The sequence below is a fragment of the Paramisgurnus dabryanus genome, chromosome 21, assembly GCF_030506205.2.
Source record: "Paramisgurnus dabryanus chromosome 21, PD_genome_1.1, whole genome shotgun sequence".
Classification (NCBI taxonomy): domain Eukaryota; kingdom Metazoa; phylum Chordata; class Actinopteri; order Cypriniformes; family Cobitidae; genus Paramisgurnus; species Paramisgurnus dabryanus.
Window position 1 is genome coordinate 17,675,543 of NC_133357.1, and position 17,387 is coordinate 17,692,929.

At 39.8% G+C, this 17,387-nt stretch overlaps 1 protein-coding gene across 1 annotated transcript; it reads left to right on the plus strand.

Moving 5' to 3' along the window:
* The first annotated feature begins 1,309 nt into the window (after positions 1-1,309).
* Positions 1,310-15,271, plus strand: tasorb (transcription activation suppressor b). Its single transcript, XM_065286020.2, has 23 exons — positions 1,310-1,753; positions 3,382-3,527; positions 3,657-3,749; positions 4,049-4,121; positions 5,420-5,511; positions 5,633-5,767; positions 5,874-5,989; positions 7,275-7,309; positions 7,414-7,519; positions 7,617-7,720; positions 8,319-8,422; positions 8,597-8,669; positions 8,799-8,873; positions 8,968-9,666; positions 10,300-10,574; positions 10,674-10,800; positions 10,895-11,727; positions 11,809-11,928; positions 12,042-12,201; positions 12,305-12,404; positions 12,495-12,673; positions 12,773-12,904; positions 13,015-15,271. Exons 1-23 carry the CDS (start codon positions 1,444-1,446, stop codon positions 14,496-14,498), a joined length of 5,571 nt encoding a protein of 1,856 aa, XP_065142092.1. The 5' UTR covers positions 1,310-1,443; the 3' UTR covers positions 14,499-15,271.
* The last annotated feature ends 2,116 nt before the right edge of the window (positions 15,272-17,387 follow it).

The window sequence follows — 17,387 nt, forward strand, 5'->3', positions numbered from 1 at the left end:
TTTGGTGGCTTCTAAATTCATCCCTGTTTGGATCCTAAGGAATGAATGGGGCTAGGCTAAATGCTAACACATTCACAACGCGCTGTACAAAGATTAAGTGCACGCATTGAAAAAAGATATGTATGTATTAATTCGTCTAAATTGAAGTAAGAACATAGCAAAATATTGAAAAACTTTTAATCTTTAAATTCTATGTGAGGTTTAATATTTAATGAGTAATATGTATTTTATCGTTTTAGTTTCTAGTTTAAAATCATGCCACTGCCACATGGTTATATTTCATGAAATAAATGAAACGGCATAGTTGGGCGCAATAATGGTTTTGCAAGAGTGATTTAGGAAGAGAAAGGAAACAAAAATGTTAATAATGACAGTTTGTCACTTCTCTTTCTGCCCCATTTACAAACAAAGTCTGATGTAAATTTTCATGTGCCACATAGTCTCAGCCTGACATTATACACACAGACTTGGCTAAACATATGTGGGTGGTTTCCCAGACAGGGATTAGCTTAAGCCAGGACAAGACCTAAGTTTAATTAGGAAATATAGTTTTAACAAACATGTCTTACTAAAAACTTGTGTGCATTTTGAGGCAAAACAAAGAGCACTGATGTATTGTAAGATATGTCAGTGCAAGTTGTTTTTTAGTTTGGACAGCTCTTACATTTATTGTAATCTAGGACTATAATCCCTGTCTAGGAAACCACCCCATGATGCTTAACAAAACTGAAAGTATTTTAAAATTTTAAAGTTGTCATCTGATTAGGAAACAAAGCTGAGCTGTGATTGGTTGCCTTACATGTCAGTCAGATGGCTTTTATGGAATCATGTGGCCGGTTACATAAACAGTTTAGACAAGTTAGCAATTTTTTATCATAACTTTTTTATGTCAGTTACATCATAAGGGCTTATTTGAATCCTAAATGTGAGACTGGTTAGCTCTAACTAACTGATAGAACTAGTCCTTGAGACACAGTCTTAAGTAAAACTATATTTAATAGCCAGTGATCAAAGTTCAAGATGTCTGATGTAATTAAACAATATGACACTACTTAAAACAATATTAAAATAGCAAAAAGGTGTATTAGGGCTTATGTTACTTTATTAGTGTTTAATATTTATGTATATATAAATATTTAATTTTAACCATGGCATAAACTGTTTTCCTGTATACTTTTTTAGTTTTTGTTTTCTTATTTGTTGTATAAATTTCTGTGTAAAAATAAAACGCTCGAGGTCTGACGCGGTGATGCGCATAGTAGTGCCGCTAGGGGGCGATGGCATGCGTGAATGTAAACACAGTGACGCCACAGTTTTGCAGTGGTGGGGAAGGCATACGTCACAGGCATAATGGCGGAGGCTGGTTGAGAAGGAGAATTACTCCGTGAAGCGGCACCGAAACCAACTTCATCGCTAGCCGACGAGGTTATCGCCGGTTTAAAAATGGCCTGCAATTTCAGCCAGGAAAGAAAAACCGACAAGGATGGGGCAAACTCCGGTGGCCTAACCTTGGAGGATTGTGATAGCAAGAAACAATTGTTGTCAGCCTCTAGCACGGCCACATCCAAGCAAAATGGCGATCGGGCTGGATGTGAAGACGAGCAAATGTCTGAACAAGATGCTTCAGAGCGGCGGAGGACCGGACTGTCAGACCTAAAAAACTGTAATACTTCGCCTTCGACGCTAACTAAGTCCACCGATGAGCTGCCAAGGAGAAATTTTCAGATTCCGCGGAAGATCAAGGAACGGAAAGGTTGTGTATCTCTTTACTACCACTACTGCAATTCCCGAAACGGACTGTTTGCGTTTCATAACCCGATCGTCCTGCAAGATCGCTAAAACCTGCATCTTTTGCTCACAAATATATACTAATAGATCTGAGTTTCAATATGAACGGATGGTGTGTGTATAATACCCCACGTGATCACTGAAATTTTCGGTAATGTTAGTATGTGGATATTAGCTCGCAGGTAAGTCAGACCATTCGATGCCCACAAGGAACGGATTTACTGCACGCGCCCGCGCGAGTCCTTCCTGGAGTTTTGCGCGAGACCCCACGGCTGTTGAGTTGACATGTGCCATTTCATCGCCTTTGCGGTTTAGGGTTGTTAGCTAGCTAAAGGTCCACACCTATCAGGGTTCCCAAACCACGTCACATTTGTTCCCCCCACATGTAATGACCCCCAGCGTCAGTATATTTTTCCCTTCAGTTTTTTTTACATGTGTTAAACCTATTACTCATGTCTCGCCTTTTGTCTTTAAAAATAGAAAATAAACGATAAACATGTAAGTTGTAGTTACTTGTCAGCAGGCCATGCAGTCGGTTTGAATGAAAACGAAACAGGTGCGTGGGGGAGGCGGGGTGTAGTAGTTGCATGGCTGCTTTTGCTTGAGGAATCTTGTTTGATCTTGAGCCATATTCTTGTTTGTATTTACGTTGTATAACTTTCTCAACTAGTACACAGGAAAAGTCTAAGCTTAGATGGTTTTGTCTGCATGTGTTGGTTTACAGGTGTACAAAAACAGTTATTGAAATATTCTCACATTCCCAGTTTGCTTTGCATTTAGGTAATTTTGTATATGTATTTGATTATTTAAGTGGATTTCGACCTCTTTGACTAACTCCAAATTATCCATAAAATATTAGATGCACTCCCAACTAATATCCAATGAAATAGTACAGCACTTGTAGATATATGTTCATTTTAAAAGTAACAAAACATTAATTTAACTTGATGTTTAGTTGTTTTAGATTTCTTATTGTCTTATTTTAAATAAATATAGGTCATAATTAAGCCCCCATGGAGTTTTTTAAATGGGCCCTGGTTTAGAAACAGTGTTTTGAGATGTAATATGCCCTGTATTGTACTGTCTGTCTGGTTTTATTAATTTATTTACTATTTAGGTGTTTTTTCAGTTGCTTTTGTGTATAAGGGCAAGTGCATATTTTAGATTATTGTAAGACTTATTTATTCACTATTTTATTCACCTTTCTGCCCTAACTAGTTCACTTTAAATGATTTTTCAAAAGCCAATGTATTTTCTCAATTAATTGGGTTATAAAACTGCAAACTGGTTTAGATTGTAGTATGTCAGTGCATAGGCATGACAACTTCCTTAAAGTATTGCATACCGTATTTCAGCAACCAGAAATGGAATTAAACAACCTTATTGGCTAGTATGCTCGAGCAGTTTAGTACCAATGTGAGGTAGTTACAGAACCATGCACGTTGAACAGTTATTGCAAACCATGCACGTATTAAAAGTGTGCAAAACAATACAGTGCATATGCCAGAATGTCTCTTTAAATCTTGTAGATATTTACAGTTATTTTCATTGCAATATGTCTCATCATCTGTCTCGATGTACTCTGTCCTCCAGGACTTCTTCAGCACTTGTCTCCAGATTCCAGAGAGTTTGAGGACGTTGTGAAAGTCCTCTCCACTTTTTATCTGGATGCCTCCTCCCGTGGGACTTTCACCTACACCAAAGCTTCTCTCATTCACAATGAGCTGTTGGAGAAAGAGGTGAGCATTCAGTTCGGTTTATTTGGTGCAGATTAACATGATTTTTTCGCTTTCATTTTCATTTGTGACTCAGCATCAAAGGATATTTTAAGAGTAAATTGTGACGTGTTGTTATTGTGTCTTTTATAGTTCATTGAGAAGAAAAGGGAGTTGAAGCAGAATGGAAGGGTGGAGGCAGAACTCACCGAATCGTATGCTTTTCTTCTGCCTGAGAAAAATAAGGTGAGACTGTTGTCTATTGCTGTGACTGCATCTGCATTTCAGTGTTCATTTCAACATTGCACGCAGCAAGGTTATAGGTTATAATTAAACACAGAGACTGATAAAAAGTACACCTTGAATAAAATTTGCCTAAAAGTATTTTAAGATCTAAACATTAAATTAATTCATACATTTCATGAGTAGAGAGCAAATGACAAATGCATTGCTTGTATAGGTTGTGTACAGGTACACTGACAGAGCATTTGTAACAGTTCCTCTTAAAATTGCTAAGCAATTTAATATCTCTTGCCTTTTTTCAGGTCCACTGGATCTGTGAAAAGGGTCTATCTGTGGGACATTCGCGGATCACCATTCTGGGAAGCCCTGGAAAAGGTGAGGGACTCCAAGACATTGCTTCCTTTTTAGGAAAAGTCCTAGGGTCTCATTTATAAAACTTTGCATAGATTTCCTCCTTGCATACGAGGCAAATTTTGCATACACACTGACTTTTCAGATTTATAAAACTATGCATACAAGAGAAACTGCATAAAATTCACTTTATAAATCCCAGCCAGTAAAAGACTGTGCCGACGTACATCTCCACTTTATCTCCTCCCCCAAAATAACCATATATGGAGCTTACAATGCCTAGTTTTATTATGCATAATGTCATCTGCATATCATTTCAATTAGCATTTCCATCCACCTGATAGTACAAAACATGAGGAAAATATCGTTGATCAAAACCTCTTCTCTCCAGAACCGCTTTCATAAAAAAAAATGAATTAAAGTTGATGTTGTGGTTTTATATATGGTCAGTGATCTTCCATGAATGTTAAATAATTGTTAATGAACCCTCCATCTATCACAAGGTTATTCATCTAACTAGAGGTTTGTGGAGCGGTTTTTATCTACGTTTTCCCGTTTCCTGCTTTCTGTTCTCACAATGTATTTAATGTTTTGGAAGTAGGGCTGGGCAAAAAAATCGATTTTTCGATTAATCGATTTTTAAAACGTGGTCGATTAAAAATCGATTCTCAAAGAGCAGAATCGTTTTTTTTTTTACATATTTATTTCCGCAAACATTGAACGGAGGAATGGAAGCATTTTAGATTTTGCAAGCAAAACGTGTTGTGGCTTTTAATTTCTTTTTATTAATTACCCACTTGTAAACTGCTGTTCACTGTTCTTTTTTATTATTATAGTATGTGTATTAAATCTATATTCATTGAGTTGAATCGAGAATCGAGTATAAAAACCTACCTGAGAACCAGAATCGAAAATTTTATTGAGAATCTGAATCGAATCGATTCGATAGCTTGTGAATCGAAATCGAATCGTTCTGGAACATCTGAATCGATACCCAGCCCTATTTGGAAGTAACATAAGTTTTTTTTGCCACAGTGATTTTGGTACAGTAACAAAATTTGAACAATCATGTTCCTCGCATTTATGAATTATTTATGAGGTTGAAGCACTGGCCATTTTTTTAAGATTTCTTTCATTCACACAACTTACATTTCCATGTTCTTGAAGTGTCTGTGGTCCCTTTAACAGATTAAATGAAAATGTTTGTGCACTTTTTTTTATTATTACAACCGTAGTAAGTAGGATTAAATTAAGGACATGTGCAGTATGTGACTTAATCTTTCCTCGGGTAACAAATTCTGCTGCTTTTTCCTTTTTAATAGGGATTTACCTCTCAAAATACTCGGATTTGTTACAAATGAATCCATTTGAAGTGGGTGCTACTGGAGACATAATAATATTTAAAGTCATGAAGGTAGGTGCTTTAGTCATAGATAAGTCCAATTTTTGTTTTGCGCAATATATATGCCTAATGTTTCAAAATTGCTTTACTGAAATCAATGCCCTAACGACATGTGTCTTTTTATATCCTCCAGGGTAAAGTGAAGACAATATTTGAGAACATGCCCAAGAGCACTCTTGAGCCCTCTCTTAAATATGACTGCCATGTGTACAAAAATGCCAGCAAAGTGACCTCATTATTGTCCTATAGGGCCTTTGAACACACTCAGGTTAGTCATTCGCAAATACTTTTTTCCCAGTGTGATTTTTTTTTTTTTTTTTTTAGATTTGACGATTAATGATGTCTTTATTTAATTCCCTCTGTTTTTTTTTCAGCAATTCTTGTTTGAATTTGCATTTGATGAGTTACGGTCAAGGCCCCGGCAGGTGTTACCATATGCAGTTGTGTCTTTTCAGTACAAAGGCAAGGAGGCGCTCACGGCCGCCCACAGGTATGAAATACTGATTTCTGATTGGGTAGTGTGTGTTATGTCCGTGCCAATAGCTGTGCATTTGTTTGTAATGTGCAGGAGGATTTTGGGTGACCTCAGTTTGAGTCCTGGCTTTTGGACTCCAGTTTCACATCTCTTATTCCTCAACTGATTTCTTGACAATCTCTATCACTTAGATAGTCCTTCCTTCCTCTCAGTGTAACATATGTAAGCCTATATTAAAAAAAAGCACAGAAATATTATACAAAATCAGAAATTATAATTGTGATTGAAACTTAAAGGGACACTCCACTTTTTTTGAAAATATGCTCATTTTCCAGCTCCCCTAGAGTTAAACATTTAATTTTTACTATTTTGGAATCCATTCAGCCGATCTTCCTCCGGTCTGGCGCTACCACTTTTAGCATAGCTTAGCATAATCCATAAAATCTGATTATACTGTTAAGCACTGCGCTAAAAAATAACCAAAGGGTTTCAATATTTTTCCTATTTAAAACTTGACTCTTCTGTAGTTACAACGTGTACTAAGACTGACGGAAATTTAATATGTGCTATTTTCTAGGCGAATATGTTAAGGCTGCAGCGGGCCCAATGATATTACGCAGCAGGCAAAATAGTGCCCTGCTATTGAAAGTTACTGAGGGAACTATTTTCAGCTGTTGCGTAATATCATTGCGCCTCCTGCAGCCATGTTATGGCAGTAAAGTCTTTGATTATTACGCCAGAATGAGAGTATAGTTTCTAGTCATATCGGCCTAGAAAATCGCCACTTTTAATTTATCAGTCCGGCTTAGTACATGATGTAACTACAGAAGAGTCAAGTTTTAAATGGGAAATATATTGAAAGTCTTTGGTTATTTTTAGCATGATGCTAATGGTCTAATCAGATTCAATGGATTATGCTAAAAGTGGTACCGCCAGACCCGGATATCGGGTGAATGGATTCAAAAACAGTAAAAAAAATCTCTAGGGGAGCTGGAAAATGGGAATATTTTTAAAAAATAGTGGCATGTCCCTTTAATAGTATAAAGTTATGTTTGGTTTTCTATAAAATACTAGGTTTTAGTTTTTTGTTATATATTAGCTTTGATAATTACATTTCACAGAAGAATGGAAATGACTCCCACTTTTATAGAACGAATGAGTTATTACTTGAATATGATAAAAAAAAATAACATGAACTGTGACATATTTAAGCATAATCTTAACACTAAATTTGATGCACTTATGGTAAAACAAGTTATTGGTTTAATGTGAATTTTAAAACTGTTGTCTTCTATTCTAGTAGGTTAAACAGCACTGTGTACGAAGGCCCAAGGGGTAAGGTTTTTATAAATTTCTCTTTATGTACGATTACATTTTTACTTTGTCAATCAAATCTGAGTTGAACATCTAACGCTTTCTTTTGCTTTTGATTTTTTCAGTTCGCCGGAAATATACAGTTTGGAGTGGCTCATTGGTGAATAAAAGAGAAGAGGTCTATCAAGTGCACATCCGGTCTACAAGTCTCCCTCTTCTTCCCCTCAAACTGTGAGTCTTATACCCTGATACTCTATGATACTCTTCATTCTCAATTTTGTCTTTTACCGGTTTTAAGTTTCTGTATCTTTTGTGTTGCAAATTTCAGACCGGATAAGCTTGATATCAATGTGGCGATGCACCTCGATCAAATAAAAAGAAAAATCCCATCTGTTCTGTTGTCGTGGGACACATACAACGGATCACGAGAGGGTGAGACAAGTTTCTTTTGTATTCGGACGTACTACATCTGCCATGTTTGATACATCATTTGACATACATCGTCCAAATAAGTTAGTTGGTCACTGGAATGACGTTAAACAAGCGCAATTTAACCGTAAGGGACAGCTTTTTAATATATGTATTATATATATGGGCTTTCAGACATTTTTTTTAATTAAAAACAACGCCTCTCCTTCTTTGTTGGACAACTCCTTTTCTAGAGGCTCACGTGATAATAATGTGTCCATAGAATGACACTTCAGGATCTTGTTGGAAGTAGTAGGTCATCCGGGTACTTTCTGCCTATTATTCAATTTATTTGGACATACTATTCACCTCGCCTACTTTTTTACACCTAGTAGGGAAGGTTTCGAACGCACCGACAATGTTATTTTGGCCCGCAAACTGTTGGGCTGTTTGCGGCTTGCTGTGTCTGGATCACATAGCATATAGGAAACGGCAACAATGTGAAATCTATCCTGCTTTTTAACACCCGGGTTCGCTGTGTTCTGCTGCAATCCATCAGGTTTTTTTGTGCTTTCATGTCGGTATTGAGTTATGCAAAAGCTGAAAATGTGTTGTGTTGCAGTGTTGAAGTGTGGGATGTACTGCAGCCTATATGAAGTCGTTGGGAAGAGTAAACAGGAAAACAGTCTGTCCGGATTGCTTCAGCGGCTTGAGAGAGACCGAATGGTGAGATCATTCACAGTAGCACACTTTGATTGAATTAATTTCTGCAGCTTCTAGCGGGGTGAGGTCATCGCTCACCCTTGATAAAATCTGTGTCAGTAAGCTGATATGGAGATGTCTGTGTTGATATTAATAGATTTTATAGTTACACTATATTTAAACGCTTTGCACTTGTAGGTTCTGGTGAAGCCATTGATAGACAAAGGATTTCTGTTCCTCCTCTCGTCCTCGCATTTGCAAACTACCAATGGTAGGTTCACACACTACATCATCTCACAAAGATCAATGGCATTGACGATATGATATATATATATATATATATATATATATATGGAATGGCGTTGGATATTAAAGGCTTTTTTTTGTTTTTTCTTCTAAGAGAGGCGAGGCAGAAATGACAGGGGCTTGCAGGCGCTTTTTATCTTCCAAGAGCAAAGGAACATCTCCAGGTTAAGTGAGTATCACCATTTTGTACGCAACTAAGTTGTATTTTGGTGCGTATTCATGACTGACTTCACTCATCTACCTGCTTTTGTTTTGTTTTCAAGTTCCTAAGAACTCGGATGTAAACGAAGACCCTCTGGTTTCATTAGAGCCTAAGGACCCAATCACCCATGACCTTGATGATTTTGTTCCCGCCCTGCACCACGGTCTCTTCAAAATGCGTGCCAACGCACCCAAAGACCTTTCTGCAGGGCTGAAACGTCAGGCGTTGGACTACATAAAGCAACAGGCACAAGGCTCTATTCGGCCCTTCCATGTCGCGGAGTACCGACACAGTTTGGATGACCGTACAAACCTACACCCGGCGCCTCGTCCTAAGAACATGGACCTGTCACTATCCTCTTACATAAAGGGGCCGACACATTTCCAGCTTCCTGTGGAGGTGCTGCAGAAGGGTTTAAAGGACAGTAGGCCGGTAGTCGAGTCTCCGCCGGCAGGTGGAGAAGAGTACAGCCCCTTGTCAGACTGGGGAGGGTCAGATAGACAAGTGCCGAGCAGCAGTACTCATGGGGTTTCCCAGTCCAACGGTGCTGCCCAGAGAACGCAGGGAGAGTATGATAAGGAAAAGATGGAGAAATTGCTGAAGCTGATACAGTTACATAAGCGGACTACAGTGGGGAGCGGGCAGGAAAGAGAGGACGACTGGGATGCTGCCAGCTTGAAAAGGAGGCTGGAGAGGGAAGGACCTGGAGGTGTTAGCAAGTATCTGAGGACCGATCTGGAGAACGGGGAACCAGGAAGAGGTGAGTGTGTGGATGTAGTTTGTCGGGAAATTTACCTTAGGCATATTATTTTACAAAGCGGATACAGTGCATTTAATCTAAACGTGTGCTCCTGTATAGCTCAGTGCGTTAGCAGCGCAAAAGGTCATGGGTTCGAACCTACGGATCACGCATACTGATAAAAAAGTTTGCCTTGTAACGCACTGTAATTCGCTTTGGCTAAAAGCGTCTGACAAAAGAATAAATGTTAATACATTTTATCAGAGTGTGTTTTTTGGGAATCAAAACCCTGACCTTTGTGCCGCTAACGCAATGCTTTACCAGCTGAGCTACATAAACACTACAGTACTGAAATCAAATCTATTGATTCTGTCTGGGCTTGTCTGTCATAAAAACACTTTTTCGTATGTTGTTTTTAGCAAAGCATGACATATTTTCCCTGTGAGAAAATAAAGCAAAACTTATAAGCAAACACAATGTGTCAATTTGTGGAAAGTCTCCAAATTTTCTGCACTTCTGTATGAGAGAATAGTTAAGCTCTCATATATTGTTACATACACAAAGAGGTCAATAAATGTGATACTCGCCCACCTCTCTGACGGCACTTCATCAGCTATGAGCTCCTTGTTGACTGTAATTCTCTCTTTCTGTCAGTGATGATGGACAACATGGGCCTGTGCGACACGGACCTGCGGGATCGTGAGACTCAGAGCCCCAATGTTCGAGATACGCATACGTTGCTCAAACTCTTCCTCAGCATGATCAACAAGATGGGCCAGAACTCTAATACTCCTAGTGGTCAGCATATGATGCTCCCAAATAGCATGACAATGGATCAGAGTCTCGACCCTGTTGAACCGGCCTCCCACTTTGACCTTGACCTGCGAGCCAGACGTTCTGAAGAGGAGCAGGTTCAGGACTACTTGGAGGTTTGGATGGTTTTGTAATTAATGCAACTAGATGTATCTTTATTCAAGCTCTCATGCTAATGTTGATGATGTAGTTAACCTATAGCCCATTGTGTGTAGGAACAAATGGCATTGAGCAGGAGCAGTATGGATGTGTACAGTCCTCCCTCCAGTATGGAGCAGCAGCCATCCCGTCCAGCAGAAGCATTGAATCAGAGCCGCCATCTGTGGAGAGCATCCAGCACTGGTACATACATGCTTACACTTGATTTCACTCAGTCAATATTAAAGATATCAAGGTTATATTTTCACACAATGTATGTATCTGTATTTTTCTTCAGAGGGAGTTGGTGAGGCTTGTATGAGTGGCATGGAGAAGCAAGTACCATCTCCCAGACGAGTAGTAGACACCATCCTTGACTGTGAGTTCCAGAATCTCTGCACGGGCATCCAGGAACTGATGGAGGCACAACACATAAATTACATCCCTCAGCCTCCTTTGCCTCGATGCGAGGAGCAGGCCAATTGGTCAAGCTCGGGATTCTCTCCTTTTATCTCAAATTATGTTTCTTCGCTGCCTGTGCATGGCTACGTCAGCACTCTTTGTGAGAAGATGAATCGATTGATTCGGTCTCCCGGTGCGTCTTTAGAACCTGTGGTCGCCGCATCGCCAGCGCCCACCCCCTTACCGTCTGCACCACCCCCTCCTGTCATGCTGGCTCCTGCTCAACCCATCTTACCATCACCACCTACCCCTCAACACACTAAAACAACATCTCCAGTGCCTAAATCTCAGGCTTCCCAGAGCAAGCTGCAAGCTCCGGCACATACCCCTAAGCAACCTCAGGCTTCAGACAAACGTCGCTTCGGCACAGTCAAAGAAGTCCATTTACCTTCAGTAGGAAAATCAGCTGACCCTAAGGGTACCAACGTTTTGGAAATTACTACATGTTCCCCATCGACAGGAAGTGCCAGTCATCCTCCAGGTCCTACGATTCCAGAAGTGGCATTGGACGCTACCCCTGCAGGAACCTCGAGCGCTGTGGGCTGCGACATTATGGGACAAATCCAGCCGGATGTGTTGAGCACACTGATGGAGATCATGCAGAAGAATGCAGTGAGGTTCTTCATTCAAAAAGGAGATGAGGAGAGTGAACTCTGCTCTGAGATCAAGGTGTGAGGCGTGGGATGCAGGATTGTGTCCAGATTTATAGGCTGACCTTTAAACTAATTCCTTGTTTGTTTGTTTTTTCAGGAATATTTACAAAGTCTTGGCAACATCGATTGCAACCCGCAGACTTACCTGCAGATGAAAAGTCAACAGAAGTTTATGATCATCATTCAAAATGAGGACATTGCTGCTCATGTACATAAGGTACACGACTTTACAAATCAATAGAGCTGAATTTCCAAATGATATTCTTCAATTGCATGAGCAAGTTTGGAAACATCCAGTGTAAGAAATGTTCCCCTCTGTGTCCGATTTAGATCCCCGCACTGGTTTCTCTGAAGAAGTTGCCTACAGTTTATTTTGCTGGAGTCGACAGCCTGGACGATGTGAAAAATCGTACTTACAATGAGCTTTTTGTGTCAGGCGGTGTCGTTGTGTCGGATGAGTTCATTCTAAACCCTGACAATATGACACTAGGTAAGAAATGACAATATACCCATTACCTTAAATCACTTAATCGCAGTAATTGCAGCATAAATGAATATTGTCTTTAAGACTCACTTTTGTATTATGCTTTCAGAGAGGCTACAGGCATTTCTGCAGTTTTTGGAGGGTCAAGGCTCACCTTGGAAGTGGAAAGTGCACTGTAAAACTCAGAAGAAGCTTAAAGAGCTTAGCAGGTTAGACACAAATGTTCTGGACTATTTAACAATCCTTGCAGACCTATACAGTAAAAAGTAAATATTTCACTTTCTTCTGTCCACTCACAGGTTAAACACAGAGGCCCTGGACCTGTTAAACCTTCTGACGGTTTACCAGAAGAAACACTTAGTCGAGTTCCTGCCCTACCATGAATGTGACACTCCATCCAGGCAGGCTCCCGATTTGGAGTGTTTGGTGAAGTTGCAAGCTCAACACACACAGCACAGACACATCATCTTTCTTACAGGTAGACACAACGGATGGGATGTAAAGACTTTTTTAATTAATGGCATTTTTATTGTTTCTTGATGTACAACTCATCCCTTGTTCATGTGTTTAACTACAGAAAAGCATGATAAGACATTCTCACAGTTCTCCGGTAGTGGAATCATTGTTGCGAACATGAATGACATCATGAACAACTTCCAGGGTTTGCTAAGCATTCCAGAAGAAGCAGAGGTTGTCCTGCCTACTCCAGGTAAAATCTAAAGCACAGATTGTCTAATATCTTAATTTCCTCCATCTAGAAACCACATTGTACAGTTGTGATAACAAACTATAAACTAGTCTTCTCTCATTTTTGCTCAGCTGAGCCCGATGCAGTCGTAGATGAAGAGGATATGTCCATAGACTCCGAAGATGACATGGATATCACCGAGACTTCCATTCAGACTGAAAATGAACTACGGGAGCAGATGGTACCTCTGCCCCCTCTTCCTCAGTCCGATGGCTTCCGCCCTCCTCTCCCTGATCAGCCCCTCTTGGACCCCGTTATGAATCCCCTAATACTTCCACAACCTCCTGTCACCTATCCAGCCCAGAGCTCTTACTCGATTGATTATGCAGCTATCAAATCTGCTATCGATCAGTATAAAGCCACCAATCAGGAGGCCAATCCTAGGCCTGATGTGGAGGACCCTCTGGCCAGTTTTGGGGTGAACCCTCACCAGAGCTATCTGTGCCCCAATTCGGCACAGTGGAGCCCTTACTCTGGGTCTCCTGCGTACCACATGACCTCTGCGTATTCATCCCCAGTCACGGCGGGCTCCAAAGGATCAGAGTATGGTCAAACCACCACTCTTCAGCCTTCTCCTGCAAACACCTCCACCATGCCCATCACCCAGCCACTCACCATTCACCCATCCCACCCCGCCTCCTTCCCCCCGCCCCCTGTTAGCTTAGTGGATGTGCCTCCTGTTTCAGAGTCACCCTCCTCTCTTCAGCTCCCCACACCATCCCTGCTGGTTTCGGACTGCGTGGCACCTGGGACACCGACAGGAGGCAGTGCCAGTCAGCCAGGACTTGCTGAATCCAAGGATGCAAAGATAACTGTATCATCGGCCACATCTTCATCCTCCTCTCTTCCAACTACTTTCCCCTCCTACCCAGATACAGCTACTCTCTTTCCGTCCCTTACTCCTATTCCTCCTGTTCCTCCGCTTTATAACTGGGTGACGACACCAGGGTCCCAGCCCAGTTTTGCTACCGGACAAAGTGGAGGAGGGCTCAGTACTATCCCTGCCACCCAAACTGAGTCCACAGGGGCTAAAGATGGATCATGGGTGGCATCAAGCGAGACCGGAACCTCTAATAGTGAAGAAAGTGACAGCATACCCGCTCCAGCCACATCTACAGTAGGCCTTGTACAGCAGAAAGAAAGTAAAGAGAAAGGCGGTGCGCCGGGTAGTTCGGCACCAAGCGGCAAGGCAAACAGTACTCCAAAGAACTCTTCCTCAGAGAGTCGTGGAAGCAGTCATCCCCCACCCTCCAGGGGCGGCACTTCTAGCAGAGGACTCCTGCCCATCCCCGGATCTAGCCTGGGGCCTTTGTGTCGAGGTGGGTCGGCTGGCATGAACGCACGTGGCAACAGCACGTACGGCCCCAGAGGGGGTTTTTCCGGACCTATTGATATGATGCGTGGAGGCTTCAGGGGTAGAGGAGTACCGCCCATGCCCATGAGATCTAGACCTGGGCGGGGCCAAATCAGAGGAGGTCCTTGTAACTGGGGCTATCCACCCGGGAGGGGAGGGGGTGGACGCTCAGACTACTATTCAGACTACACCTACAACTAAATGCCATTTGAGACGTGGTGTGCTCCCGTTAAGACTATTGGCATTAAGAATGTACATATTTAACTGTAAGAGCACATCAAATCGAAATGTCATGATCTGAAAAAAAAAAAAAGAAATCTGGTTTTGTATAAATGCGGTTTGTGACCCGGACAGTGGCCAGAGATTCACTGTTTTCAGTAATGCTCTTCCTAAACTAAATGTTTGAGAAACCTTGTTCATACCACTATATTTATATTGCCAAGAAATGTAATTGCCTTTCAATGTTTCATTTTTTGTTGGGTTTTTCGAAACGATTTGTGAACAAGAAGCGAAATGCAGACGATATTTTTTTAAAGAGGAAAAAGTTGTGTCATTCTTCATTTTAGCTGTTCCTTTTTTTTACATTCTTGGTTGTACAGATGTTCTATTAAAACAAGGTTGTATCAAACATTGTGATATTGTGTTCAGTATTGACAAACGGATGGGAATGTGTGAAATCTTTGTATATGTACATAGTTATTTATGATGCTATATATAAACATCTTGGTACAGATTTTTGTCCAATGAGGTGAATCACTGCCAAAGTTGTTTCTATAGCGTGATCCTCTGGCACCATTTAACTTGTGGTTCTACAACCGGCCAGTAGAGGGTGTCATCTCATTGGCTCATGCAATTTCTTGAAGGGTTTGTGTATCTGTCGAAAATGAAACTCTTTGTTTAAATGTTTAAATCTATAATTAAGGGAAGATTTATATATCTCTGATTTCATAAATAAATTCCCCTTTTGTACATGATGAACATGATTATGATTAGCTAAAGTTTTGTAGAAAATACAACCTCAGGATATTTGACAAATGTTATTATTTACCAGATAAAAGGTTGTGTCTGGAAACAATGACTAATATATTTGTTGCGTGTCATGTCTATTCAAAAATTAGTTGTGGGTTTGAAAATGTTGGTTTTTTTTTTTAGATGTGCCTATAGACACAAACTGCTCTTCTGCACCCAAAAGTACTTCATATATCGCATTACAAAAAGTTTTTGTTTATCTCCAAGTCAGCATTGTAATATGTATTAGCCATAACATGCCCATTATATAAATGTATTCACACATAAATCCTGATTTAAGATTTATTGCATAAGTTATGACATTATACGCTCATGTTTTCAGATTAAGTAGTAGTTTATGTTTTACTATATAGTGTTTTTATGATTTTAACCTAAGTAAGGTTTTACATGCTATTGCTACACAGATTTTGCCCAATAACTCTTATTTCCAAGCACTTTCATTATTTTTCATGAGTTTATATAAGAGGTTAAAACAAAGATGAGACCAACCACTTTCTGCAGAAGATGAAGAAAGCTTAAGGGATTATTAAAAGGCTGAAAAATTGTTGGAGTAGAGTAATCTGCTTAAAAGTTGACCTTATGTCATCTCATCTCTCATTTGATATATTCACTTCTGATTTTATATATTCATCTCTGAAAACAATTCTGGTATTACACACACACGCAACTGTGACAGGGCCATACGACAATAACTGATAACTAATAATGCATATAGTATTAATAAATAAAACTTTTGTCTTAAAGTTATGATATTAACTATTTATAGTTTGTTTGAATATGGACAAACAATCACATCTGATGAGAATGACAGATGACACTTTCACCTGTAAGACTTCATTTGATCTTTAGCCCGCTGATGCATGCTGTCACATCCAAACCAACCACCATGTGTGGCTTTTGACTCTTACCTGTAATTTTATACAATTGTGAAACAAAGTATTTCAATGAGATCTTACTATAATTCATAATAAGAGAAAACATGAAGAGAATAAGATGCAACATTCACATCAATATATTTTACATTAACAATATGCATATTCACATATGACTCTGTCTGTCTAATTATGCTTTTATATTCTTTACATATATGATGATTATGTGTAGAAAACAGATTGGGTCACATATATTCTATACATATATCAGAGGGGTAGAAACACTGTTGATGGGATGGCTTTATAAATTGCACAACAGTTGCCGATCAACAAGTAGACATGTGTGATGGTATTACGAATGTGAAAGTAGGTTACAGCAGATAAATCTGATGACATCTGGAAGCGGGCAGCATGGATTAACTCCGTACCTTTGCCTCGGTGCTCGTTTATTTTCATATTTTCCTTTAGTTTGCATTTAGTGCATGCTGTGGGAGGGAAAATTTTGGCAGGGGTGTTTAATCTCTCCCATTGCACATTCCTGTAATGAAATGGCAATTTGCTTTATGCAAAGTGTAGAGATGAATAATATCACACACAAACAGACATCACTACATTCCATTCACTATTCCCATGTTTTAAATCCTCTTACTCCTCAGTAGTGCTTTTCTTTTATCCAGCTTTGCTCTCCATAACTGCTGGGTGTGAACGAGAATTAAACTTTCGTATGTTGCCGTTTTCATGTTTAGTATGAAAATTGTTCTTGATATTAAAGATTAAGAGTAATGCATTTAAAATGATTATGCCTTAGTTTTAAGATCTTCGGAGTTGGATCATAACTTACTGATGTGTCTTTTTTATTTAGTTCACCCTTTGCTTACAGTATATCTGCTGTCGCCCATCTTGTAAGGGTTTTAATCCTTCTTAACCTATTAAAAGTCAAAAAAAGGTACAAAACTGTAGGATGGCTAAAGCTGTTTAGGAATATGTACCTCTGAGTCACAAATATGGACCCTTCAGGTACAAAGGTGTATTTTTGAGGCACCACAGGTGACAGCTTTTGTACCTATTTTCTAAGGGTGTACCACATCACACATGTATAATTTTACACCTGTACTTTTTTTGTGACCCATGCATCAACATTTGCATGGATCTCTACAGTTCTGCTTTCACATGATACAAGCCAATATTG